The 27118-nt window shown below is 42.3% G+C and overlaps 3 protein-coding genes across 5 annotated transcripts; 2 read left to right on the top strand and 1 right to left on the bottom strand.

Moving 5' to 3' along the window:
• Nucleotides 1-442: 442 nt before the first annotated feature.
• LOC126632054 (protein RETICULATA-RELATED 1, chloroplastic-like) lies at nucleotides 443-16347 on the bottom strand. The gene is made up of 8 exons (XM_050302276.1): nucleotides 15880-16347; nucleotides 14810-14974; nucleotides 14598-14690; nucleotides 14351-14466; nucleotides 9385-9483; nucleotides 8988-9293; nucleotides 7884-8048; nucleotides 443-999 (listed from the first exon to the last, which is right to left on the bottom strand). The coding sequence occupies exons 1-8, from the start codon at nucleotides 16201-16203 to the stop codon at nucleotides 714-716; spliced, it is 1554 nt and encodes a 517-aa protein (XP_050158233.1). The 5' UTR covers nucleotides 16204-16347; the 3' UTR covers nucleotides 443-713.
• Nucleotides 16348-18056: 1709 nt separating this feature from the next.
• Nucleotides 18057-22801, top strand: LOC126632065 (uncharacterized). 3 transcript variants are annotated; one of them, XM_050302290.1, is made up of 2 exons: nucleotides 18057-21999; nucleotides 22749-22801. In XM_050302290.1, exon 1 carries the CDS (start codon nucleotides 19823-19825, stop codon nucleotides 20495-20497), a length of 675 nt encoding a protein of 224 aa, XP_050158247.1. In that variant the 5' UTR covers nucleotides 18057-19822; the 3' UTR covers nucleotides 20498-21999; nucleotides 22749-22801. The 3 variants fall into 3 exon arrangements, with proteins under 3 accessions (XP_050158247.1, XP_050158250.1, XP_050158248.1); XM_050302293.1 differs by lacking the exon at nucleotides 22749-22801 and adding an exon at nucleotides 22357-22387 and having other exon boundaries at nucleotides 18057-22230; XM_050302291.1 differs by lacking the exon at nucleotides 22749-22801 and adding an exon at nucleotides 22287-22328 and having other exon boundaries at nucleotides 18057-22230.
• A 1360-nt stretch (nucleotides 22802-24161) lies between these two features.
• Nucleotides 24162-25238, top strand: LOC126632064 (uncharacterized). Its single transcript, XM_050302289.1, has 2 exons — nucleotides 24162-24439; nucleotides 24520-25238. The coding sequence occupies exons 1-2, from the start codon at nucleotides 24212-24214 to the stop codon at nucleotides 25171-25173; spliced, it is 882 nt and encodes a 293-aa protein (XP_050158246.1). The 5' UTR covers nucleotides 24162-24211; the 3' UTR covers nucleotides 25174-25238.
• Nucleotides 25239-27118: the final 1880 nt, after the last annotated feature.

Genomic DNA, 27118 nt, shown 5'->3' on the forward strand with positions numbered 1-27118 from the left:
AGGTGACTGACCGTATTATATTAGTCTCCTATTTTGCTCTTTCTCCATTTCTCTAAGTGGTCAATTGCCTTGTTCGTTAACGCAGTTCTCTTCAATTTATTGTGTTCTGGTTTCAAATCATTCCTCCTCCTCTTAGTGTAGTTTAGAACAGAAATTTCATTTGTATTAAAAGAAATACAAAGTAAATGTCACGACATACATGCACCTAGGTCCCACCCACTCACTGGATATATAAAAGGGCAACACCAAGCTAAACATGCTCTCCGCTTTTTAGAGGGTCGGGAGAAACGTCTTTCATATGTAGCCTTACCCCTTGGTTTATAGGAAGACTGTTTCCATGACTCAAAAGCGTGGCCTTTTTCGGTCATAAAAGTTTAACCTTTCTGTGCTCCAAGGCCCACCCTCTACTTGGAGATATATAGAACTGGACTAAAATATATGCAACGTTCAAAAAAATGAAAGCTTCTAATTTACTAAAATTTCAAGATCAACATAGTAGTACAATACACTTGCGATCAAGGTAAGCGAAAAGCTATATGAAAGCCGAAAAATAGAAATCTTCTCCTTAAATTTGTCATTCAGCAATCCTCTTTCCAGAGATGCAAGAAATTTCTGCACAAAACACCTCTTAAGATCCTCTCGTGTAACGGTTTGGCGAGCAAGTTGTATCTCCGTCAGGCAACAAAATTGGACTCTGATTACATTCGATTAAACTACGCTGAACTTGCAGTCACCTTCTTCCGGACAATCCTCTTTCTGCGTGTCTTAGGGGTTGATGTTTCCCCGTCAGCAGAGTCCACAGTCCCCTGTTTGATGCCGAGGAGTCCAAGGCCAGAAACAATGGCATTCTTTGATATAAACCATTTTGACGAGGGCTGATCAAGATTTTCAGAAGGCCTACTGTAAACCTTCAAAAGATCATCAGAGTGAACCAGTGGATCAGCCTCCACCCCAAGCCAAGCCAACCTCGACCGCTCTCCTAATTGCACATTCAAAATCCTGTCCACATTCCAATTTAAGAGTCAAAGAATCGCTCTAGGTGGAGCAATTTTACTATTTAAAGCAAGACGTAAGATCTACCCAACAAAAAGCAAGACCTAGAAGAATTATACGAAGACGACCTTGGTATAATGATGACAGATAAATCTGTCCTGAAAAGTGAAGAAAGAAATCCAAAAGTCTCTGGATGATGCCGCCAGAACCAGAGAGATGCAAAGTTACATGTACAACTTAATAGAGAAATACTAGCTATCTCACTGCAGCATGTACTAATTATACTTTAAACTTAGCATTTAACGTCTCAAAAACATCGATTATTATTTTTCCCTAATAACCCTTAGATTGACATGCAGAAAAACTAAAAGAGTATAAATGATTCTGTTTTTCTTTAAAATTTCTACTTGCAAGGCAGCATTTTGTTCTGAAGAGAGTTGCATAATCACAATTTTCATTTTTTTGGGGAGTTGCAGTGCAAAAAGGTACAAATAATTGCCATGTTGCTGCACCATGGATATTATTGACTAGGAATCCATATGTGAGATTTCAACCAATTCTAAAGCAAAGCAACACTACAGCTTAGAAAGAACTGAATACGGCATCCATGATTGCCATATTAATTATACCCTTTTCAGGATATCTTTATATTTCTACAGAACTATGGCCATGGTTTGAGTTTTTCATGTTATGCAGCTTTTTGTTATGTGCCATGGGAATTCCCTGGTGAGAAGGACATTCAGGACCAAAGAAAGCACAAGGTGACTGGAATGGTCCGGGTACTCATACTAACTACTGTACCAAGTCAATGAGAAGTGGTGGTGGGATTCAGGCGATCATGATTAAGAGCTTCAGAAAAACTGGGGATTGCTCCACAAATCTGGATAAAAGGAACCCTATTGCACGGGATTCTCATTGATCTCAGAATTGTGTGATTAAATTTGAAAACAAGGGGCACTATGCTGGCCCCAACAGGCACCAGCGAACCCAAAAGCTGACAGAGCTAAAACATTTTTTTCATTCTGGATTTAACATTTTAGATGTATCAAGGGCAGAAATTACGTTTTCGGTTAAATGCTTAGTTTTAAGTGCAGAAGGAATACACGTGGCCAGAGAAGAATGAGGAAGGTAGAAAGGGACAGAAGGGAAAACAAGAAGGATTCATATGTAATAATTGTAAGAATGTATGACCATGAAAGGAAAACCTTCTAAGCCTTTGTGATGTAGAACTGCCGTAGTATTAGGGTGAACAAGGGTGTGACGGGACCGAGAAGAAGTAAAAGATCGAGGAGACGAATTAGGGGTCGAGGAGACGAAGGGAAAGGGGAAGAAATCAGGGAGTTCTAGTAAGGAGATTTTTCATTCATCAAAATTAAATTAAAAGATTACAATCTGCTCTATTTATAGAGACAAACTTTGAAAAATTAGGAAAGCAATTTAACTAATAAGAAATCCTTTAACAACGGGGAATTCTTAACTAAAATAGGAAAACTAATAAAAGGAAAGCTAATCCAAGTAGAATTAGGAGATGCATTCTGCATCATTCTCCCCTACTGAAAAGAACTCGACACAGGCGAGTAAGCCAATATTAAGGACAACGACGACGTTTGTAAGTATGGATGATAGGAGGACGGGATGCTGCCAAATCAAGATCCTGAAGAGCATCCTGATAATGGTGCAAAAGACTGGAATCCAACTCGCGAAATTCAGCTTCTGTAATCCAAGTATCCTCAGTAGCAGGCTTTCCCACCCAACGAACCAGATAACGGGTCGATCCTCCAGTAGACGAAGTCACAACTTCATGATCCAAAACGTCAGCAATCTGCTCTGTAGGGGCAGAAATAGTGGACGGAAGTCGTGGTGCCATAGGAGGAATGGAACTCTGAGCAACATCCATCGACAGAGGTGGAGAAAAGGTTCCCCGATAAGGAGATAAGTCAGAGACATTAAAAATGGGACTGATCTGCATCGTGGCAGGTAACTCAATCAAGTAAGCATTGGACCCAAGCTTCCTAAGGACACGATAAGGACCCATCGAACGAGCATGAAGCTTTTTAAAAGATTGCTTAGGAAAACGCTCAGGACAGATCCGCACCATAACAAAATCCCCGTGCTGAAACTCCTGGTGACGACGATGAGCATTGGCGGCCAGTTGATAACTGTCGGTGTGCATGGCTATTTGCCGACGGACGTCATCATGCAGTTGTCTAATATGTTCAGCAAACGACGTAGCAGAGTCGGAGGCGCGGGCAGCCATAGGAAGAGCAACTAGATCCACAGGTGATCGGGGAGAAAACCCGTGAACAACCTCAAAAGGACTTTTACCGGTGCTTCGATTAACTGAGTTGTTATAAGCAAACTCAGCCACAGGCAACAAGAGATCCCAATTACCAGGCTTATCCCCAACTAAACAGCGAAGTAAATTTCCAAGACTGCGATTAACCACCTCCGTTTGTCCATCCGTTTGGGGATGGAAAGCGGAGGAAAACTTCAAAGTAGTCCCGAAAAGCTTCCACAAGGTTTTCCAAAAATAACTAACAAATTTGACATCACGATCAGAAACAATAGAGACAGGGAGGCCATGCAAACGAACTACTTCCTTAAAAAATAATTTGGCCACATGAGAAGCATCGGTATTTTTGGCACAAGGTAGAAAATGCGCCATTTTAGAAAAGCGATCAACTACGACAAAGATAGAGTCATGGCCGCGACTAGTCTTAGGTAAACCAAGCACAAAATCCATACTAATATCCTTCCAAGGAGCATGAGGGATTGGTAGAGGGGTATACAGACCTGTGTTACGTTTGCGAGCTTTAGCTAGCTGGCATGTGCGGCATTGGGAGAGGAGCCGAGCAACATCACGTTTTAACGACGGCCAATAGAAACGATCTTCCATCAAGGCAATGGTTTTATCTTTACCAAAATGTCCAGCCAAACCACCACCATGTAGTTCCCAAATAAGGAATTCACGAAGAGAAGTACGAGGAATGCATAATTGGGTTTTCCGAAACAAGAACCCATCCCTTGTAATAAAGTCCACATACTCACGACGGTTACCGTTGGAAACTTCATGGAAAATAATTCCAAAATCTGGACACGACGAATACTCGGCCTTAATACGATCAAACCCAGTGACCTCAACTGTCATTGTGTGCAAAATAGTAGCCACGCGACTAAGGGCATCAGCTGCCTTATTGTCAATGCCTGGACGGTGTCGTAAAACAAACGTAAAGATCTGTAGATATTCGGACCACTTGACATGTCGACTGCTGATGGTGCGTTGAGAGTGGAGATATTTCAAAGCTTGATGATCGGAATATAGCACAAATTCGTTTGGCAATAGGTAATATTGCCAATACCGAAGGGCCTGTACCACAGCATAAAACTCCTTGTCATAAGTAGAATAACGTTGCTTTGCTGCATTAAGTTTCTCACTAAAGTAGGCTACTGGATGTCCTTCTTGGCTAAGCACGCCACCAATTCCGACTCCGGAAGCGTCGCATGCCACTTCAAAGACTTTAGTCAAATCAGGATGTCGAAGAACAGGTGCTTGACTCATCTTTTGCTTCAAAATTGTAAAGGCCGTGGCAGCTGCAGGGGTCCAAAGAAACGCTCCTTGTTTCATGCAATCAGTTATTGGTGCCATAATAGTACTGAACCCGGGAATAAATCGGCGATAAAAAGAGGCGAGACCATGAAAGCTGCGTGCCTCTGTTAATGTCGTAGGTGTTGGCCAACGAGTAATAGCCTCCACTTTAGTGGGATCGGTGCTAACCCCAGCTGCAGAAATATTGAACCCCAAAAATAGAACTTGCGGTTGAAGAAACGAACATTTGGGTAAGTTAGCATACAGTTTTTCCGCTCGTAATGTAAAGAAGAGCGAGTGAAGATGTTTGAGATGTTCTTCTCGAGAGTGGCTGTATACAAGGATGTCATCAAAATAAACCACCAGAAATTTGCCAATATAGGGCCGTAACACATGAGTCATCACCCTCATAAACGTGCTAGGTGCATTGGACATGCCAAAGGGCATAACAAGCCACTCATATAAACCATCAGGGGTTTTAAACGCGGTTTTCCACTCATCTCCTTCACGAATTCGGATTTGATGGTAACCACTGCGAAGATCTATCTTAGAAAACCATTGGGAACCAGCCAAATCATCCAACATATCCTCAAGTCGCGGTATTGGGAAACGATACTTAACTGTAATTTTATTTATGGCGCGACTATCCACACACATTCGCCAGGAGCCATCTTTTTTTGGTGTAAGGAGAACTGGAACAGCACAAGGACTTAAACTATGACGAATAAAACCCTTAGCCAGCAACCCCTGGATTTGTCGATTTAATTCCGCTCGCTCAGGTGGGTTCATACGATAATGGGGAAGGTTAGGAAGTTGTGAACCAGGAACAAGGTCGATGGCATGCTGAATCTCTCGTGCTGGAGGTAGTTCATCTGGTAAGTCCTCAGGTATAACATCAGAGAATTCCGTGAGTAGCTGCCGTATGGGTTCGGCAAATGGAGTGGGGGTACATTTGGAGACCGGTTTAAGCAAGAGAGCAAAGACCACACCCGTGTCTTGTAGTTCATGTGTAAAATCTACAGGTGATAAGATACTTAAACGATGCTCCGAAGCCTTCCCGTTTAAGGGCAGTATCGGTTGAACCTCCTTAATTGGTTTGATGGCTGGGTTGGAAGGCTTGAGTGTTATGTTTTTCCCTTCATGTTGGAAAGTATAGGTGTTCTCTCGGCCGCAACTTTTGACGTTACGGTCATAAAGCCAAGGCCGGCCTAGTAGCACATGTGCAACACTCATAGGTAGGATATCACAATAAAGTTTCTCGTGACAGGGACCCAATTGAAGAGGAACAAGACATCTTTCAGTAACAGGTAACCTAGTTTTATCTACCCAGCCGACTTGAAAAGGATGGGGATGTGGTTCGGCCTGAAGGTGAAGACGATCGACGGCAGCTTTAGAAATAACATTCAGCGTACTTCCCCCATCAATAACTAGCTGGCATCGAGTGGTACCGCAAGGGACATAAGTCTGGAAGATACTTGTGCGTTTCCATGAATCAGGAGGTGGAGGTGTAGATGCTGAATAAATACAACGCATAACACTCAGTTGTTGCAATGCTTCTTCCTCACAACAATTATCAAGGTCGGGATCATAAATAGGTTCAAGGGGCTCCACATACTCGTCCACACGAGGGTCCTCAGTGTTGGAGCTAATATTTAAAGTTCTGTGGGGGCAACGGGAGGCGATGTGGCCCTTAGCATGGCAACGATAGCATTCGAGGTGAGTAGCCGTGGATAGGGCTGGTCCCTTCTCTGTGGCAGGTACCGTGGGAGCAGGTGGACCAGTGATGCCATATTTGGAGCTTGGATTACTGCGGTTTGGAGCAGAAGTGGAAGGATACCCGGGAGTCCCGGTGTACCTACGTTGTGGCCGCAAAAAGGTTTCAGCTTCCAATGCATGGCAATATGCATCTTCCAAAGTATACGGACGGAACCGACGGACTTCACGCTTGATATCGTCCCAAAGACCATGAATAAAACGAGACATGGTGATGTCGGGTTCTTCACGAAGCCCCGCACGTATTTTGTGTTCAATAAAACGAGCGTGGAATTCTGTAACGGTAAAACTTCCTTGTGAAAGGGTCTATAACTGATCATACAATTGATGGCGATAAAATGTAGGAAGATATTGTTCGCGAAGCTTGAATTTCATCTCGTCCCAAAGAGTCACAGGCTGTTGTCCCAGTTGGTATAGTTGCTCCTCCACGGAATTCCAATATTGTCTAGCGGCTCCCTGTAATGTCATCTTACCAATGCGTAGTTTATAAGCATCCGTCAAATCATACCAAGCAAAATAATCTTCCAGGGCTTGGATCCAATCAAGAAACATCGTAGGATCCCCACGACCATCAAAAGTAGGAGCGATAGGTTTGATGTGGCGGATGATCTCGTTGTCAAACTGGCGAGGTGGAGGAGGGTACTGATCATGTGGAGCGGGTGGGAGGTTGAGAGCCTGAGGAGTCACTGGAGGAGGACCTATTGTGTGTTGAGTATAATGGAGTGGCGGCATAGACCCAGTGGAGCTAAGCGGCATTCCGTAGGACACTGCCTTTAATTTAGGATCCACCGGTGGAGTGGGCAAAAGGCCACTTGTTGGTGGTGGCGTAGACGAGCTTGGGATCACTGTGGAGGAAGACGAAGTTGCAGCGTGTTCAACCCGAAAGTGGTTGATAAGTAACTGAACGGAGTTTTGAAGTTTAGTGATGGCAAGGTCCGTCGTTGAACGATGGGCGTGAGCCTGTACCAACTCTTCTTTGAGGTCAGTGCTGAGTTTAGAGAGTTGGGTTTCTATGCCCGCGATATCGTCCGTGACTTTGTTTTGGAACGTATGACATTGTTCTGCAAGGTTGGCCACGGTTTGGGGTGCCATGGCAGGGATCAAACGCCAACGAAAGGGATTGTAGGCTCTGATACCAAATTGATGTAGAACTGCCGTAGTATTAGGGTGAACAAGGGTGTGACGGGACCGAGAAGAAGTAAAAGATCGAGGAGACGAATTAGGGGTCGAGGAGACGAAGGGAAAGGGGAAGAAATCAGGGAGTTCTAGTAAGGAGATTTTTCATTCATCAAAATTAAATTAAAAGATTACAATCTGCTCTATTTATAGAGACAAACTTTGAAAAATTAGGAAAGCAATTTAACTAATAAGAAATCCTTTAACAACGGGGAATTCTTAACTAAAATAGGAAAACTAATAAAAGGAAAGCTAATCCAAGTAGAATTAGGAGATGCATTCTGCATCACTTTGTATAAGCAATTTAGCAGTGTATGATTTGAATACGAGTGCCCAAATAGAATGAAAAACATACCTCAGTGTCGTGCTAAAAAATAGGGCCACTCCAATAACATCAAAATGATTCATCATTGCTCTGTCAAATCCACATAATAGCTGATATCTCAGGTTCGCATATAGTCCAAGGAAGGCACCATAACCAAGTGCATTTGCTTTGACAGATGGGATCGTCACAGATAACCTGCCAAACAAGTTAACAATTGAATAGGAATGAAAATGCTTCAACAAACCTAGGAACTAAATTGTTTGAGCTAGTACAGGAATTAAATTAGTTGGAACTAATAATAGGAGAGGGGAGAGGGAAAATGTCTCTTCTTATGGCAAAAGACAATTACCAAATTATAACCATCAAATTTATCTCAGGTTCTATTGTTCAGAAATCTATCTTTAATACTAAATTAATAGTTCTACTCTCCTGTTTAAGTAACACAGATAACAGAACTCAATTACCAAAACACAAAAAAGTAGTACATCCAAATTAGTGCTGCAATAATGACACTTTCTTATGGGGGTGAGAAAATACTAAAACAGATGCAAGAATATGAACAGAAACACAGGAGGGAAAAATAAAAGGAGAAAGGGTTATTCCACTAAATGATTTTAATAAATAAAGATCTTGTACTAAAAAATAACACATTGCACGTCATTTGTAATTTTGTATAATGAAGTTATTGACTAGCTTAAAACATTAAAGTACTATGTATAAAAGGTCGTACCCAGTGCACAAGGCTCCCGCTTTAGTACTATGTATTAAAGTACTATGTATAACATAGAAAAAAAGCATATACAAACTATTACATCACAAAATCATAAAAACATGCTGATATTTTATTACTAGGTGACTTATAATTCAATAATGTAGCAAAGAAGCCTTCATTAAATCAAACAACTTTAACAAGATATTATCCGTCTCTAACACCTACTTACACCTGCTTAGTGTGTAATTAATATTAAGTGCCTAAGAAAAAATAATAGGAGAAAAGACAGACAAAAGTATTCTGAAATTGTTAAAGCTTTAGGAAATGGACTAAGGGTTCATAGAACAAAAAGGATAGGACTCATGGTTCTTTTAATGATCGATGTATAGATAACAAAAACAGGTTAACAATACAATACTCACCTTCCTTCTTTTTTATGGGCCAAAAAATTTGCTAAAGAACCTTGCACGGCTCCAGCAGTTAGTCCAACCATACACAACTCAGCAGCCTTGTAGAAGAAAGAGTGAACTCTCTTTTGCAGGTCAAATTCCCTTAGTGGGTAGCTCTTCTCAAATATATTGTTGGGGAGCTTCTGTAACGTATTTTGCAAATCAAACTTGAATGTGTTCCCGTATGAACGACAAGGAGCAAGTGACCAAACAACAATAGCATTGCACGCTGTTACTGTGAGTACGTTTATAAGCGCCAAATCCCATTCTTTCTTTATCCTGTTCTTCGAGTAAAAAACAACATCAATGAGTCTAATATATAAAATGCTTCAGAAAATTTTCATGCTTTTGTCATAACATGGACACACACCTGCCCTTGCGATTCTTTAACTCCCACCAAACTGAAGAACCAATTGTTGCAGCCTGCTCTAAAAGAAACCTATATAAGAAAGCAGGATCTGCCAGCATTCTGCACAACAAATTATAATACACATCAATATTAAGGATACAAATAACCATCAGCGTCTATTAAATATTCAATGACACCAAAATATATCTCCAAGGGAAGGCATATGAATATGCACTGTCACTGAATTACATCATATCCATCTATCCATCGCTGCTTTTCTTGTATCGTTAGATATCTGATTCTTCATACAATTATTACTAACTTTCATTTCTGTCTCTTCATTTTTGTTGTGTTTTCCACCATGGCCTTTGCAGGAAAAATTCCCTTGGTGTGATACATGTTTCATTTTCCTTGCAGGTGTTCAACGAGATCATTACTGAAACTGCTGTTTGTTATATTTGGCAGCTATGGTGCTTAAATGTTGGTCCAATGCTCCTTAATCAGACGAGGTTACTCGTGTTGAGCTGTTAAATTTCATTAATTCAAGGTGGCATGGCTGAGCCATTTAGGGCAGCATAAGCAGAATCCAGTGTACTTCCGTGTTTTTTGTTTTGTGTTCTTAGCTTCTTTATATTTTTGTAGTTTTTTATTTTATTTAGAAGAATGTAACAAGCTGGATATGTATCACCTAAACCCCAACTCACAGGTATGTTTAAGAATAAAATTTATTATAATATTTAGGAATATAAAAATTGGTTACCTTTTTTAATAGGTAGTTCACAATTGTGACACGATACTCATCCATTAAACCTGTTGATGCACAAAACCGGAGGTCTTGGAACAACGTAAATCCGACCGTGAATCTGCATGAAATGTAAATGACACAAGAGGTATCGTGGTTCACCCCAAGGTTTGGGCTACGTCCACACTGATTGTATTTATTTGAGATGTTGAAGAGGGAGAATGTGAAAGCTTCTGAGGGTGAGAGAGGGGAGTGATGGCTTGAGAGTTCGCCTCTGAGAGTGAGAGTGAGGCCTCCTCAATTGTGAGGGTGAGGGGTCCTTTTATAGAATAAGGACTCCTCACCTATTACATATTTGCCCCTTCCTTTATCCCATAATTACATTTAAGTCCCCTGAGTATTTGTACGAGATCTAAATACGAGGCCCTAAATATGGTATAAACAGTAGTCCCCCAAGTCTTCAGTCAAGAGAGTCTTTTGGCTGGAGACTTGAAATTCAGTCCATGTGTGGGCCGAAGTAACTGATGCTCGATATGAGGCGGTGCCCAATCTGAAATGATGCTCAACTAGAAGTAGCACATGTTGTGAGGCTGCTCGGCTCGTGGCTTATGTTGCCTTGGTTAGCTCGACTTGCGGCGTTTGAAGGTGAGGGAGTCCCTTTTATAGAATAAGGGTTCACTCCTCAATACATAAGTGATGGGCTAGAGTCCCCCAAATATTTTTCATGAGGCCCAGTTGAGGCCCAATATATGGTACATAATGTAGTCCCCCAAGTCTTCGGTCAATAGAGTCTGTTGGCTGGAGACTTCAAATTGAATCCATGTATGGGCCGAAGTGGCGGTTGTTCGGAGGCGGTCTTTGTAGACCATGCACTGAAGCTTTGTAAGTGAAGCTTTGCAAGTGAAGCTTTGAAGCTATAGCTCTGTAAATGAAGTCTTTGAAGCTAGAGCTCTTGTAAATGAAGCTGTTGAAGCTAGAGCTCTGTAAATGAAGCTTTTGAAGCTAGAGCTCTTGTAAATGAAGCTTTTGAAGCTAGAGCTCTTGTAAATGAAGTCTTTGAAGCTAGAGCTCTGTAAATGAAGTCTTTGAAGCTGATTGACATGAATGATGCTCATGAATGTTTATGTTGATTGACATGAGTGATGCTCATGGATGTTAACATGAGTGATGCTCATGAATGTTAACATGAGTGATGCTCATGAATGTTTATGTATGATTGGATGAGTGATGCTCATGAATGTTTATGTATGATTGACATGAGTAATGCTCATGTATGACTTGAAGTACTGGGCGTACTTTTGATCACCTGGTTGGTGGTAATAGCGGCGGGTTGCCGAATAATTGTGGAGTACTGGGCGTACTTTTGGTCACCTGGTTGGTGATAATAAAGGGTCTGGCTCTTTTGGGCATATGGGCCTTCGCCCTCCACATGACATTGTAGCCCATTATTTTAGGCTTGCATTTTTTTTTTTTTTTTTTTTTTTTTTTTTTTTTTTTTACCCTCTGATGGGGTTTATACATATTATCCTCTGATGGGATTTATACAGATATCTTCGAAAGATACGAAAAATAAATTACATCATTCAAAAATAAAGGTTTAGACAGTTGCAGATCGTTGGTGTGTACTGCACCTACTGCGTACTGGGCCTCTCTTTCTGTCTCTGTCATGCATATGCACCCAATTAATCATTAATCTCTTCTTTACCGTTTGTCCCTTACCACTTGCGGTCCTGCTCATTCAAATCATAATCTCTCAGATTTTATTCTCTTTTCTGCTTTGCTCTTTTTTCTTTTGCTTTTGTTTTCTGTGTCTCTTTCTTTGTTTCTCCACCTCCACTCTCTCTGGCAGACTTGCTTTTGCTTTTGCTGACTCAAACATATCTATAGTTTTTCTGTGGGTGGTCGACAAAAATGGTGTATACCGTAAAAAGCAATTATATAATTAATCTGAAAATGGTGTATACCGTTCCGGCAGGATTCTGAGGTCATTACGACATCAGCTCCAAAACTGTGACAACATTCTCGAATGCTCTCGTCATCTGTCGCCACAACACCATGATCCAATGTACTTGCAAGTTTTTTTTTTTCGAGACGCTTGGACCGATGGTTCAACCCAGTTCTACCCCTTTCGGTCTTTAGGCTGAGATAGGAAAGTTGACCGCCCAAGAAATCATGGACGCCAAGGCACTCGTCGTTTCTAAGAGTCATAGCGAGACTAAAAGGAGACGAAGAGAGAGAATCAACAACCATCTCGCCAAGTTGCGCAGCTTATTGCCCAGCACCACCAAACGGATTTACGTTGCAAGTTTTGCCATTTCCCATGTTCTCTGGATCATGGGTTTTCCGATGATCTCAACGACATGCCTTAGTTGCAGTGACAGGAGCCTCCAGCCTCCGATACTCGTCCGGGTCTGATCAACGGCGACTACGTCGTTGAAGTCGCGATCGTAGACTTGGTCTCTACACGAGCAGCAGAAGAGCTCCGCTCGGTCAAGGTGAGGACAGAGCTGAGGCAGGATCTGGCCGTTGATCTGTTGGCGGGGGTGATTGATCTTGGCCATCGGCGATATGGACGGCTGTAGAAATTGGAAAGATCTGATGAGGACAAAAAGAGAGATCTTTGCTGCTCACCTTCGCTTTTTCGAAGATATTGAGGAGGATTGCGAGCCTCTCGACTTACTGAATCATTCTTCGAAAAAAAGGGCAATCGCTACTCCTTTTTTTTCTAAAAGCAGCAATCACGTTTGAATCATGATGACTCGCCTTCTTCGGCATCAGCAAACTCGAGGACAAGATTATCATCTTCCTGAACTTTCTTCTGTCTAAGCAGCACAGATTCAGGGAAAGGCTCAGTGGCCTCATCCGGTTTCGATGCAAAGCTGTGATTGTCTTCTTTATTCTTCTCCTTGTTGCTGTTATTCCTCGCATTAATAATCACCAACCTTCTCACTCCGACTGAGAGCTTCTGAGCGGGAAATGGCCGACGACAAGAAAGCAACGAGTACCCATTTGAGAACTTAAAGCTCGAATTTTGGTTTCTGGATGAGGACCCATTTTGTGCCCACCGATTTTAGAGCCATTGGAGTGAGAGAAACTCCAGAAAATGAGCGTGTGAGTGCCTCCCGTTCAAGCAGTATTGAAGTTGAGACTCGGTGAGGATATCCGATTTGTGGAGGGCTGGAATGTTAATACGAGGGGGAGAGAAAGAGAGACAGAGATAGGGGTTCTGTCTCGGTGGATTTGCAGATCTGGGTTCTTATCTCCCTTAAATATCTGGGTCCTTCTCTGCCATTTTGTTGGTGTTTTGTTTCTTGGATTTTGCAGATCTTGCAGATCCACGACGGAGGTGAAAAATGGAAAGAGAACCGACATAGCTTTTCGTGTCGTTTCCCACAGACGGCGCCAAATGTTGATGCACAAAACCGGAGGTCTTGGAACAACGTAAATCCGACCGTGAATCTGCATGAAATGTAAATGACACAAGAGGTATCGTGGTTCACCCCAAGGTTTGGGCTACGTCCACACTGATTGTATTTATTTGAGATGTTGAAGAGGGAGAATGTGAAAGCTTCTGAGGGTGAGAGAGGGGAGTGATGGCTTGAGAGTTCGCCTCTGAGAGTGAGAGTGAGGCCTCCTCAATTGTGAGGGTGAGGGGTCCTTTTATAGAATAAGGACTCCTCACCTATTACATATTTGCCCCTTCCTTTATCCCATAATTACATTTAAGTCCCCTGAGTATTTGTACGAGATCTAAATACGAGGCCCTAAATATGGTATAAACAAAACCCAATAGGAATTATGATTAATGTAAGTAAAATCCGTCAAGGATTATTACAGTCAATGTGTTTCATTCTCTTGCTATTTTCTTAAAAACGACCCAGATAAAATGAGTTACTTCAACAATATGACAAGATACCTCCGTACTTCAATGGATCTTAGAGACTCAATTTCTTAATAGCCTACTAACATCTAATCTATCACAGCATTGGTGTCATGAAAATGTCTTGATGTTTGCAGATAAAGTTTTCTACAGTTTTATATTCCTGCTCCTACCACTAAAAACAGTTTCCTTTATGGAAACATTAACCGATATGAGATTGGAAGCTTACATACCAAAATAATTAATAAAAGTTTATTGAAAGATGCTAAAAATAGTATGACTTAGGAAAGTCCAGAAGGTAATAATTAGCAAAAGGATAGACTTGAGACTTAAGAAACTGCTCTAAAAAAAAAATAAAAAATCACCTGCCAATGAATGCTCTTGATATTCCATCAGGAAGCGCACGAGAAATAAACCTAGTAGTGGTTGGCCTTGCATTGGTCGCTAAAAATCTAACCATTTGAGCAGAGCTGATCAATCCCTGGATACAATATTTCGGTTAGTATCAAGCCAAAAGTGTTCTGTTTCCTCCTTATTTGTGTTTTTTGGGTTCATAATATCTAAAAGAAAGACTTCATACAAAACATGATATCAAAAGTACTGATACTGAACCATTTCATAAGCTTGCCGGAACCCAGCAGGTAAATCCATCATTGTCCTTTGCCACTCATTCAATACCGCATCTACAAATTTTCGATCAAAGAGCTGCAGAAAATATCATAAATGATCAGTACACCCATAAATTTCAAATTAACATAACCCAAAGAGAAAAATCTTTCAACGAATATGCAAAAATGCTTATGTCAATAAAGGATATTCCCAACCTCTTCAAGAAACATCCTCCTTCTAAACAGACCACCTTCATCTCCCTCGTCGCCATCATCGAAGTCATCAAAATAATCATCATCATCGCCATCATCATCACCTCCATCACCACCACCATTATTTATTCTCTTTCCAATATCTCCACCACCTCCCCCAACTGCAGTCTGCAATTTCAGTTTTTAGCATTAGCACAAAATACTGAACAGACTAAACAATAACATGCCAACTTATATGGCCAGGCTTGCTTGATTGAAATCAGAGGCCAGAACGAGAGTCAAGAATTTACAACTGTCTAATTTGGTAGCACTTGAATGGTTAGGAAACCTTAGAAAAATTTCTGGTCTAAGAATCAGTGTTCTTGATATTGATATTTTCTTAGGGTACAATGACATATTTTAGTAGGTGTTTATGCATAATCTGCATCCGATTTACAAATTCTAATACATTTCTACTTGCATGATCAAAATATTATGAAATGAAATCAGGTGCAATTTCACACACAAGAATGATAAGAGAAAATAAAAGAAAAATTCTGATACACAAGAAGACAACCAAAATCTTGGAAAAGTTGAAGATTGCTTAACAAATAGAAACTTAGTATAACTTTTAGGATCCTATTTTCATATATTAGCTCGTTCAATGTTTCCAACACTTTAAACACCAAAATTCACTCAATTTCGCCACTAGCACTATGGTCTAGTAGTGTTCTTCGTAACTTGTACATGAGAGATTTTAGGTTTGATTCCCATGAATGGTGAGTTCGATATCAAATTATGGTTGGCCCAGTGTGTGGCTTAGCTCAATCCCCCACTCCCAATTTCGTTGCGAAAACTATGAATTAGCGAGGAGGCATATTACACTACACCTGATTTTGATAAAAGTAATTTCGTTCATTCTCCTAAAAAATCGTATCTCGTTTACAATCTCTAGATTACTCCAGTATCCAGCACCTAGGTCAAACATTTCTAAAGGGAGTTTCTTTTCCATTTCCCACATTTTCTCACCAACCAAACAACTCAATCAACTCAAACAAAGCAAGAAACATTCAAAATTTCACTGCGAAACTGACCTCGGGGCTAGACTTGGATTGCTTCTGAGACATGTCGAGCTTGCCCTTCTCAAGAGTAACCGCACCGAACGCACCGTACTGTCCCTTCATAACCGGACCAAACCCGCCGGGGACCGACGGCCCCACGAAGCAGCGCTCCAGCATAGCCATGGAGTCTCCGTCAACAGCATCGGAAGTAGACGGAGGCGGCGCGCAATTCGCCTTCAGCACCAGGCCCCTCCGCTCCATCATCCGAAGCTGGGCCGGAACCGCCAGCATCGGCTTCGTCGGGAGCTGCGTGTTTATAGGCATAATTTGAGCCGTCTGGAACACAGCGTGCGACATTTTTTTGTTTTTTCTTACTGTTTCTGAATTTTTATTTTCTGTTTGGATACCGAGAAAATAAGAGGTGATTTTCTCGGGAATTTTCACTTCTCTGGAGAGAGAGAGAGAAGTGAAGAGACAAAAGAGGGAGAGAAGGAGTTGGGGATTGGGGGTTTTGAGGGGAATATAGCCGGCTACATGACGACAACCCAATCCGAAAGCGACGTTTTGCTTCGTTTCTCTTTTCTTTTTTCCATTATTTTTCCCCAAGTGGGTTGACTCGGGGTTTTTGGGTGAGTCGCCTCGGCCAGCCCACATTGGTCAACTCGAACCGAACTGAGTTGAGACTAAAAAGATGGTCAAGGAGCCTCTCTGGATCTTCTTTGTTGAGATTTAAGAATCAATTAATCATGTCCGTTCATTTACATCATGAAGTCAATTTTCGTTAAGTATTATTTATATTCAATTTTAAATTTTAAATTTAAAATGTTTTCTAACAGCACGATATTAGATGAACGAACGTGATTGATTGATCTTCCGAATCTCCACAAAGAGAATCCGTTGATGATCCTATTCCTAAAAAAATTGAAGAAAATCGAGTTGTCCAAAACAAAACGAAACCGGCTTTTGGAGTTCGGTTCAGACCAAACCAATATATTTATAAATATATATACTTTTGTTTACAATACATGGCCTTTGTGAAAGCCCAAACTCATTCTTTTTAAAGCCCAAATACCAAACCCTAGTCTAGTCCTACCCCCCCTTAGCTCAATTTTCACTAAGGAAACCGCAAGTTTTTACGGTTTGGTTCGGTACGGTTTTGAGATTAAAATCGAAATGAAACCAAACCATTTGGTTCGGTTCGGTTTTGTTTTAAACGGTTTTGGTTTGGTTTCATTGTTTGAAAAAACTATTATGGTTACCTAGTTGTATCTCATTTCATTTTTGTTGATGCACAAAACCGGAGGTCTTGGAACAACAGAAAGTGTCAGGTTTTGTGACCTTCGCTTGGTTGCTTGGTTGCTTCAGTCACTAGTGAGGATAAGTACGTAAATGAATAGAGACAGAGAAGCAAACACAGGATGTACGTGGTTCACCCAGATTGGCTACGTCCACGGAGTAGAGGAGTTCTTATTAGTAGTGAAGGGCTTACACAAGTACAAAGGATCAAGCTCTCAATTTAGTGAGTTCTTGTGAATGATTTAACACAAAATGGCATTAGGCAATATTGTGGGGGAATGACCCCTATTTATAGAAAAACTTGTAGCTTTGTCACATTGACATGTGTCATGTTGTGATTGGTTCTTGATGTCGACACGTGCTGCGCTCTGATTGGCTTCTAATCTTGACACGTGTCGAGTAGTGATTGGCCTCCTGGTCGGAGGGGAACTCTTCTGGGTCCTTGACAGTATAGCGTTGGCCGGTGCTCGGTAGTTTCGGGATTGGTCAAGTATGGTACAAACAGTGCTCCCCTAAGTTCCCGAGTGAGGGAAACTCCTCGGTTGGGGACTTGCAAGATCCAATCCCTTGAGTAATCACGAAACTTCTAAGTACCGAAGTGTGGTCTGATCTTCATCTGCCCTTCTCTGGAAGTACCTTTCCTCCATCCGGGAATGGTGTATTTAGCTGATGTTGACGCACAAGGTAATGTATCAATTTCACTTGAAGCTTACTTGTAGTTTCGGGCTTGGTCAAGTGCGATACAAACCCTATAGTAGGAGTCCCCCAAGTCGCCGAGCTAGGAGATCTGCCGAAAGGGGTGACAGACAAGGTAAGCAGTCAAACTTCCAAGTAAGCAAACCAGGAGCAGAGGTTTGACTTCGGCTTCCGGTTGATTGTTCTCATTCTCCTTGTCTCTCATTCAACTACCAGGATAAGGAGAAGCAAATGGATAAGAGATGATATGAGATACTTTTGCTTTTGAAGAAGTAACTTTCCACAGGCTTATTCTTGAACTGTGCTGGAGGGTTTTCTGGTGCCCTTCAGAGTATAAGGCCGACTCAAAAATTTGAGGGTCAAAACAAGTCCATCAAATCTAGAGTACGTTCGACCTTGATGATATGGGATACTATTGCTGTTGACGGAATAATGAATGTGGTATGGAAAGGTGTCGTGCTGTAGTGATCTGTTTCAGCCCACCGTTGAACCTTCTGCTTCAATCTTTTGCATGGCAGAAGTGGTGTGCAACCTTTGCATTTAAATGGTCCTTCAGAACATTCCTTCATAGTGACTCATTCACGCTTGGCAGCTTCAGTGTAAAGAGCCAATATCTGATCAACTGTCATGAGGTATTTGCCGGTGGAATTCGTGACCTTGATAGCAGTTGAGGATGAGTACTCGAGAGCAATGCTAAGTAAGCGACCAGGCAAAGGCTCCAGGCAGTCAGTTCCAAATTGGAGGTTTGATTTCAGGTTCCGACTGACTGCTCTCTTTCTCCTTGTCCTGCAGGTGTGGACAAGGACAAAGACAAAGACAGGGAGAAAGCATGATATGGGATACTCTTGCTTTCGACCCTGATGATATGAGATACTCTTGTTCTTGGTGTGGCTTATTTGCTGAGGTATTATCGGGGGGAAATAAAGCTGAGTATTTCGAGAGGTTATGTTGAGGGTGCCTTTTCGAATGCGAGAAAGGGTTGAGCATTTTTGCAGGTTTGCCTGTCCGTTGAGGAGGGAGGTCAATGTATATAGGGATTTCCCAATAACAAGTAGTAATGCTATTCCTTTACCCTTCTTGGTCACAGCAATGTAGTGGGAGCTGCCAGCTTCACGTGTTTTAATTTTGTCAGAGCACTTTGAAAAAGTGGTATGTGGTATCTGGAAAGCTGATATTACGTGTGAAGATTACAGACAAGCTTTATCTAAGGAAATCTGGCTCTCGAAGTTCTGAGAGTTGTGCCTCTTCGGTTTTCGAACAAGCAATCCCGTCGAGGATCTGACTCTCGAGATTCGGAAAGCGGTGCTACTCCGGTTTTTGAGAAAGTAATTATGTTGGGAGTCTTTTCTCGAATGTGAGTAAAGGTTGGACGTTCTTGCCAACCTGTCTTGCCGCAAAACACGGAGGTCGACACACATAGGGACTTTCCAGTTGTCAAGCAGTGGTGCTGTTCCTTTACCCTTATGGGTAATAGTAGGGTAGCTGGAACTTCGAAATTCTCGTGCCTAAACTTTGTCAGAGATCTTTGACAAAGTTATATGTGGTACCCGAGGAGTTGATGGTGCATATGGAGAGCGGTGATTGAACAGTAAGATTCACGTGCTTTCTACTTCACCAGAAATCTTCGACAGATTGCCCGTAATTTTCGCAAAGCTGAGTGTGCATGTGACAGGTGCTGACGAGGCTGAAAAAGCAGGTGCTTCTTCGATTTCTGAGATCGGCCCTCGTGGTCTCTGAGCAGCCCAGCTTTTGAGAAAGCAAACGCCTCTTCGATTTCTGAGATCGGCCCTCGTGGTCTCTGAGCTGCCCAGCTTTTGAGAAAGCAAACGCCTCTTCGATTTCTGAAGCTCCGTCGAGTGCAGATTTTTATAGAGGCTGGCATTAAGTTCCACAGCACACTTGAATCTCTACCAGTAGAAGCTCATTTCTTGCACTTCTAAGATCTTGATTTGTCTGACCTCTTCCTTCTTCAACACATTTGAAAATGTCTGGACCCTCCGACCGTCGTTTTGACTTGAACCTTGGAGAAGAGACAGCCACGCCTTCTCCAGACAACATATGGCGCCCATCCTTCATATCCCCTACTGGTCCTCTTACCGTTGGGGATTCTGTGATGAAGAATGATATGACCGCTGCAGTGGTGGCCAGGAACCTTCTCACTCCCAAAGATAACAGACTACTTTCCAAACGGTCTGATGAGTTGGCTGTTAAGGACTCTCTGGCTCTTAGTGTTCAGTGTGCAGGTTCTGTGTCTAATATGGCCCAACGCCTATTTGCTAGAACCCGCCAAGTTGAATCATTAGCTGCTGAAGTGATGAGTCTCAAACAGGAGATTAGAGGGCTCAAGCATGAGAATAAGCAGTTGCACCGGCTCGCCCATGACTATGCTACAAACATGAAGAGGAAACTTGACCAGATGAAGGAATCTGATGGTAAGGTTTTACTTGATCATCAGCGGTTTGTGGGTTTGTTCCAAAGGCATTTATTGCCTTCGTCCTCTAGGGTTGTACCTGGTAATGAAGCTTCAAATGATGAACCTCCAATGCCTCCTCCTTCTGGGGTTTTGTCAAGTACTGAGGCTCCGGATAACCACCCTCCGGTGCTTTCTCTTTCTGGGGCTCTACCGACTGCTGAGACTTCCCCTAAGCAACCTTTGTGAAGGCTCCCTTTTGTTTGTTTATTTTGACTCATGTATATGTACATATTTGTGGCTTATCGAAAATATTAATAAATAAGCTTTGCTTCATTTCAAGATATTGTGTTAAATACACCAAAGCCTTCTTCATAAAGTTCTTTGAATTTTTGCTTTTGTTGAAACCTGTATTGTTGAAGCTTTGTGAGTGAAGCATGTAGTTTGAGGTAGTGTTCCCTTAATTTCCCGAGTGAGAAAAACTTCTCGGTTGGAGACTTGAAAAATCCAAGTCACTGAGTAGTCACGAACTTTTGAGTACCAAGGCGTAGTAGCATATGGTGGGAGTCCCCCAAGTCTCTAGTCGAGGGAGTTGACGAATGAGGTGTCTTGCTAATAGTCCATGTCGTAAGTACCAAAACTTCATTCTTTTGTTTTCTAAGTGGTAGCCCCGGACTTTTTCTTCATATATTTTGTTTATGAAGGTTGCTAGGCCCGAATAAGTGGAATTGCAGAAGGTGTAACGGTTGGTAGCTGTTTTATGGAAAGCCATCTGACTACGATAGTCTTGCACAGGATGACTATAGGGAGATACACACACATACTGCTATGATAGAGGGTGTAACCGTTGGTGCATTACAATCATAATGGAAGCATCACAATGATGGAAGCATCACAATGATGAAAGCATCATAATGATGAAAACACCATAATGATGAAACATCATAATGATGTTTCTTTGGTGGAATTGTTTTTCATTTCCCCTAACACCCGGAATTGGTTTTCAATATAAGACCATCATCTGTAGCTCGAATCACAAAGTTGGCTTCATGAAAGTTGTTCTTTAATTCCTTAACTACAACATATCCAAATTTGAGAGCCATCAGATCAGTACAACTCTAGAAATTCAGGTACGACGAGTGATTGTTCATCATTTGTCTGTCAACACGTCAGACCTGTTGTGAGCTTCAAAAACTCCATTTTCTCTTGCTTAGATCAACAAACTTTCTTCAGCGAAGTTGTTCCTTAACTTGTGAACTACAACATATCCAAAATTGAGATCCCTCGGAGCTGTATAACTCAAGAAATTCAGGTATGATGAATGACTGGTTATTATTTTTCTGTCAACCCGTCAGATTTGTTGTGAGCTTCGAAACTCCATTTTCTATTGTTCAGATCAGCATGCTTTCTTCATTGAAGTTGTTCCTCATCGTCTCTTTCATAACATATCAAAAATTCAGAATGAACTAATGGTTAAATATTTCCAGATCTTCGAAACATCACAGCAGCTTCGAAATCTGCAAGAATCCGACTGTCATGCTTGGAGCTTCAACACTTTAATTTCCGTGGCTCAAACAGAAATGGTTCCTTCTTGAAAGTTGTTCATCTGCTCAAGAACTAGAGGGTGTCCAAAATTCAGCTCCATTGGAGAGAAGCAGCAGCTGCAAAAATTTGATAGAGAAAAGGAGGCGAAGCTTTGTTGGATTTCTAGGCTGGGGAAGATTCCAGTTTTTGTAGCAACTTCAGTACTGGTGAATTGCTTGTATTTGTGTCCATAACTAAATTTTGGACTTTGAATTATTATTTGATCTATCATAATATGTTTGGGAACATATATAAGTGAATAAATAAGAAGGAAGATTTTGGGCCCTTGTGGGTGTAAAACAAAAAATGTTTAGGTTTTGTGAACAAAATTTGTTTATTTGGAGCAAGGTTTTGTGTTGAAGCTTTGTAGGTGAAGCTTTGGTGTTGAAGCTTTCTAGGTGAAGCTTTGATGGTGAAGCTTTGTAGATGAAGCTTTGTAGATGAAGCTTGCTAGGTGAAGCTTTGATGGTGAAGCTTTGATGGTGAAAGTATGTAGATGAAGCTTTGTAGATGAAGCTTGCTAGGTGAAGCTTTGATGGTGAAGCTTTGATGGTGAAAGTATGTAGATGAAGCTTTGTAGGTGAAGCTTTTTTAGGTGAAGCTTTGTAGGTGAAGCTTTTTTAAGTGAAGCTTTGGGCCCTTGTGAAGCTTTGGAGGTGAAGCTTTTCGGGTGAAGCTTTTTTGGGTGAAGCTTTGTGGGTGAAGCTTTTTAGGGGAAGCTTTGTGGGTGAAGCTTTGGAGGTGAAGCTTTTCGGGTGAAGCTTTTTTGGGTGAAGCTTTGTGGGTGAAGCTTTGTGGGTGAAGCTTTGGAGGTGAAGCTTTTCGGGTGAAGCTTTTTGGATGAAGCTTTTTTTTTTTTTTTTTTTTTTTTTTTTTTTTTGGCGCTTGACACGGTCTTCATTTGCTTGTTTTGTAGTGACTGTGGAAGACGGATTGCTTTCTGATTGAGAAGGGTTCCGGCATCGCTTTGCACCATCTTCATGTGGGTAATATAGGAACTTCCTTATGTTTTGATCATGCATGTAGTGATAGAATTTGTTTCTTCTTATTGTAGATGTCAGAGCCTGGAAGTTCTAGTGATGAGGGCTCTTCTAGCTTTAGCTCTAAGTCTGAGTCTGCAATGTCGGAGTCTTCAGGGTCTTTGTTAGAGTCCGGTACTAGAGAAACATTGGATGATCTTCCCAACCGTCAAACTTTAGCTATTGCTAGTTCTTCCTCCATGGCGTTGGGTGAGGGGGTTGTTTTTGATGCCATACCCATAGTTCGCTCTGAGTTCACAGCAGACCATCTAAAGAATAACTTGTTAGATAATGAGAAGCAGGTTGAGGCGCTAAGGCAGTCATGTAATATCCCTCGTAGTGTAGGGATACGTTTGGTACATGATGAAGAATGGCCTTCTGAGCCTCCCCAGGGTCATGTTATGTTCTACACCCAGATATTACTGACTTTAGGGGTGAGACTACCTTTACATCCGTGGTTGCAAAAGATGTTATCTTTGATCGGATATGCACCTGGGCAACTCAATCCTGGTTTCTGGGATACTTTGATTGGATTTTATATCATTTGGATGGAGTGTGGGTTGTGTGAGCCTTCCTTCCATCAGTGGCGTTACTGTTACAAGATGCGCCCAGCAAAATCATGCACTGGTTATGCCGAGTGTGCATGTCGGAGTGAGAGAGAGCGTATTGTGTATGGTAAGAAAAAGGCATACTACACATGGAAAAACCGTTGGTGCTTTCTGTATAATGATTGGGAGTATGATAAGGGTGTCACGCCTGAGCGACGTGTGCTTACTCACTTCCAAACTGTAGGTTGTAACGTATCCACCGTTCGTACTATTTGCTATTTGTTGTGGTCTTTTCTTGCTTCTAACACTTTGCTTCATGTAGTGACGCGGGGCACCATCCAACTGTTTGGGCAGGAGCTATCTGACATAGAGAAGGTGTTGAGGGTGCCCAAAGAGGATAGACACTTAAGCAAGCTACGACCCTTATTTCGTCGGTACGGTTTCCAACCCTTAGTTTCCGAGAGCCAGGGACGATCGAGTAAGTTGTATCCTTCATGTAAACTTAGCTCAATTCCTTACTTTATTTGGAAAGTTGTATTTCTTATTTTGATTTTCCTTATGCAGTGGAGAAGGTAAGCAAGAAAACAGGGACTAGCACCCATAAAAGGAAAGCACCAGTGTTAGTTCCTTCGGAAGACATCCTACCGCATAAGAAAATTCATAAGTTCCGAGGGGAACCATCCGTTAGACCTAAGTCCCAAGATGTGGTCCTTAAGGGGCCTGCCTTTAGGAAGACTGGAGTCAAGGCCGTTGATAATGCTGCTGCCGTAGTTGCAGGAGAAGGGAGCCGACTGTTGCCTCATCCTCTTACTATGGAGCACACTGTCCAGGAAAGTGATCCTGGTTCCCGCCATGAGGGGAAAGGCAAGGAAAGAGCTGGCAGTGTCCCGTGGAAGGACTTGAGGGTTGCCACGCGGCCAAAGGATTTTGGGGATATCAACAATTGCTTGGCAGGGCGTCGATTCGCCTTCGATGAGCTCGGAGAGCCCTTAGCTAAGGATGAATCGGATTGCGACCGAATGTTGAAGCTGTCTTCATATGTGAGTGTTACTTTGTCATTTCCTTACTTTTTCCTCTTTATTATCATTATTTAGGTAGTGATGATCGTCTTGCCATGCAGGTCATGGCCGAGTATCACGACAGACTGCAAGAGGTTGAGCGGTACAAGGCAAAACTGAAGGAGAATAAGCAGCTTGTGGACGAGGCCCGGAGGAATAAGGGACTTTTGACTCAGGCCCTCCAACTGAAGGACGAAACCATGGAGAGCTTGAAAAGGCGAAATGGTGAGAACCTAAGGCTTAAGAAATTGTTTGAGGCAACTAAAAAACAGTTGGAGGTGGCTACCTTGGAAGTATCCAAGGTTAGGGGAGAATTGGATGGTGCCTTAGTTGAGATTTCTGAACTGGAGAAGAGCATTCCAACTGAAAGGGAGGCTGCTGTGCAAGAATACTTAAGTTCTTCGACCTTTCATCTTGCTATTAAACCCTACTGTGCTCAAGAAGCTCGCTTTGAAAAAAGGAAATGGATGGCCGTCCTTGATCGTTATGATGATGGGAGCATTCTTCGAAAATACCACGAAGATATAGATGAGCATCATCGAAAGGGCGAGACATTTGTCCTTGCTGTTGATCCTAGCAGCGAAGATGAGTCTGATAATGAAGGTAGTGCTGATGCACAGACTCAGCATGGTGAAGAGGATCTTGGGGATGCAGAGGATGATGGTAGGACACGGAGTGATACTGCCAGGGGCTCGGCTTCAGATGAGAATGAATAGCAGTGTCTTTACTATCTGCATGTATTCTGGATGTAGTAGTCTGATGTGTGTATAACATGTGCCCATGTTATAAGCTTGAGAGTTTTGGATTTTAGGTGTTTATGAGTGTTTGCACTATTATTAATGCATGTTTGGCTATGTATGAATAGATCTATTGTTTGGATATAAGCCATTGTTTGGTTGTTCCTTTCTTTGTATAGTCTTGTCGACACATACTTAGATTTTGCTTCGTGTTGGATATATCTGCTTTGAGGTTTCAACACTTGAGTGTTCCCTTGCTAGGAATGTAAAAGAGTGAGGGCTGAGTTGGCTAAATTACCTCTTTATTGAATTCATTGCCAAATGGCCTTCATTACATAGGATGCCGAACGGCTATAGCTCAACACTTGTACATCGTGAGTCTATTTGTAGTAGTACTTCAAGTGATCAGCGTTCCATGGATGGCCAAGGGTCTTGCCATCGGAGCTTCTAAGTGTGTAAGAGCCAGGGCGACTGATGCCAATGACTTCATACGGTCCATCCCAGTTTGGACTAAGTGTGCCTTCACTCGGGACTCTGTCGCAGAGTAATCTTTTCTTTAAGACCCAGTCTCCTATTTTGAAAGAACGAAGCTTGACCCTAGAGTCATAATAGTTGGAGATGCGCTGCTTGTAGGCGACATTCCTCAAGTGAGCTTGGTTTCTGTGTTCCTCGACTAAATCCAAGTTGAGGGTGAGTTGTTTGTCATTTTCACTTTGAATGTAGTTCTGGACTCGGAATGTTGCTTGCTCGAGCTCAACAGGGACAACCGCCTCTGTGCCAAAGGCAAGTGAGAATGGAGTTTCTCCTGTTGAAGTCCGATATGAAGTGCGATATGACCAAAGAACTTGGGGTACAAATTCTGGCCAACAGCCTTTAGCTTTGTCCAAGCTGGTTTTCAAAGTGCGCTTGATTATTTTGTTGATGGCCTCAACTTGTCCATTAGACTGGGGATGAGCTGGAGAGGCAAAGCATAAGCTGATGTTGAACTTAGAGCAGAACAACCTGAACTTCTTGTTGTCAAACTGTCGCCCATTGTCAGTGACTATCGCATTGGGAATGCCGAATCTACAAAGGATGTTCTTCCACACGAAGTCTTCTATCTTTGCCTCAGTAATGGTTGCCAAGGGTTCTACTTCGGCCCACTTTGTGAAGTAGTCCACTGCAACGACTGCGTAACAGACTTTGCCCTTCCCTGCCGGCATTGGGCCGATCAAATCAAGTCCCCACTGGGCGAAGGGCCAAGGGCTAATCATAGGAGTAAGAGGCTCTGGAGGGGAATGAGGAATAGTTGCATATCGTTGACATTTGTCACATGAGCGGGATACTTTGATGGCATCCTGGTGGAGTGTTGGCCAGTAATATCCTTGGCGAAAAGTCTTGTGTGCTAGGGACCGAGATCCAGCATGATCTCCACAGACTCCCTCATGTATTTCCCGAAGGACGATTTCCGCCTCGGCAGGCGTAAGACACCTTAAGTATGGCAGGCTAAAACCTCGCTTATAGAGTTGATCATTGATGATCAGGTAGCGGGTAGACTTGTATCGAATTTGCTTAGCCTGGACTTTATCATTTGGGAGGGTGTCATGAGCAAGGAAATTATAGATCGGGGTGATCCAACTATCCCCCTGTTGTAAGTTGCATACTTCTGCGGCCATGGTGCTTGGTGTTGCCAACAGTTCGACATGAATTTTTCTTCCAATCTTGTCTTCCACAGCTGAGGCGAGGCGAGCCAGGGCGTCTGCATGACTGTTTGCCGCTCGAGGAACTTGGGTGATCTGGTAGTGGAAGTGCTTGAGCAAAAGTTGTGTTTGCGCAAGATATGCTGCCATGGAGCTGTCCTTAGCATCAAAGTTGTTGGTAACCTGGTTGACCACTAATTGGGAGTCACTGAAAATATCAATTTGTTTAACCCCGAGGTGTTTGG

The sequence above is a fragment of the Malus sylvestris genome, chromosome 8 (assembly GCF_916048215.2).
Source record: "Malus sylvestris chromosome 8, drMalSylv7.2, whole genome shotgun sequence".
NCBI classification, from domain to species: Eukaryota; Viridiplantae; Streptophyta; class Magnoliopsida; order Rosales; family Rosaceae; genus Malus; species Malus sylvestris.

What these genes read in the sequence shown, in the direction of transcription:
- LOC126632064 (XM_050302289.1), top strand. Translation starts at nt 24,212, where the DNA reads ATGGAGCACACTGTCCAGGAAAGTGATCCTGGTTCCCGCCATGAGGGG. An exon ending in TGTTGAAGCTGTCTTCATAT is followed by an intron (nt 24,440 to 24,519) that starts GTGAGTGTTACT and finishes CTTGCCATGCAG; the next exon opens with GTCATGGCCGAGTATCACGA.
- LOC126632065 (XM_050302290.1), top strand. Translation starts at nt 19,823, where the DNA reads ATGTCTGGACCCTCCGACCGTCGTTTTGACTTGAACCTTGGAGAAGAG.
- LOC126632054 (XM_050302276.1), bottom strand. Translation starts at nt 16,203, where the DNA reads ATGTCGCACGCTGTGTTCCAGACGGCTCAAATTATGCCTATAAACACG. An exon ending in TCCGGCAAGCTTATGAAATG is followed by an intron (nt 14,467 to 14,597) that starts GTTCAGTATCAG and finishes TATTGTATCCAG; the next exon opens with GGATTGATCAGCTCTGCTCA. An exon ending in TCAAGAGCATTCATTGGCAG is followed by an intron (nt 9,484 to 14,350) that starts GTGATTTTTTAT and finishes TTTGTTGTGCAG; the next exon opens with AATGCTGGCAGATCCTGCTT.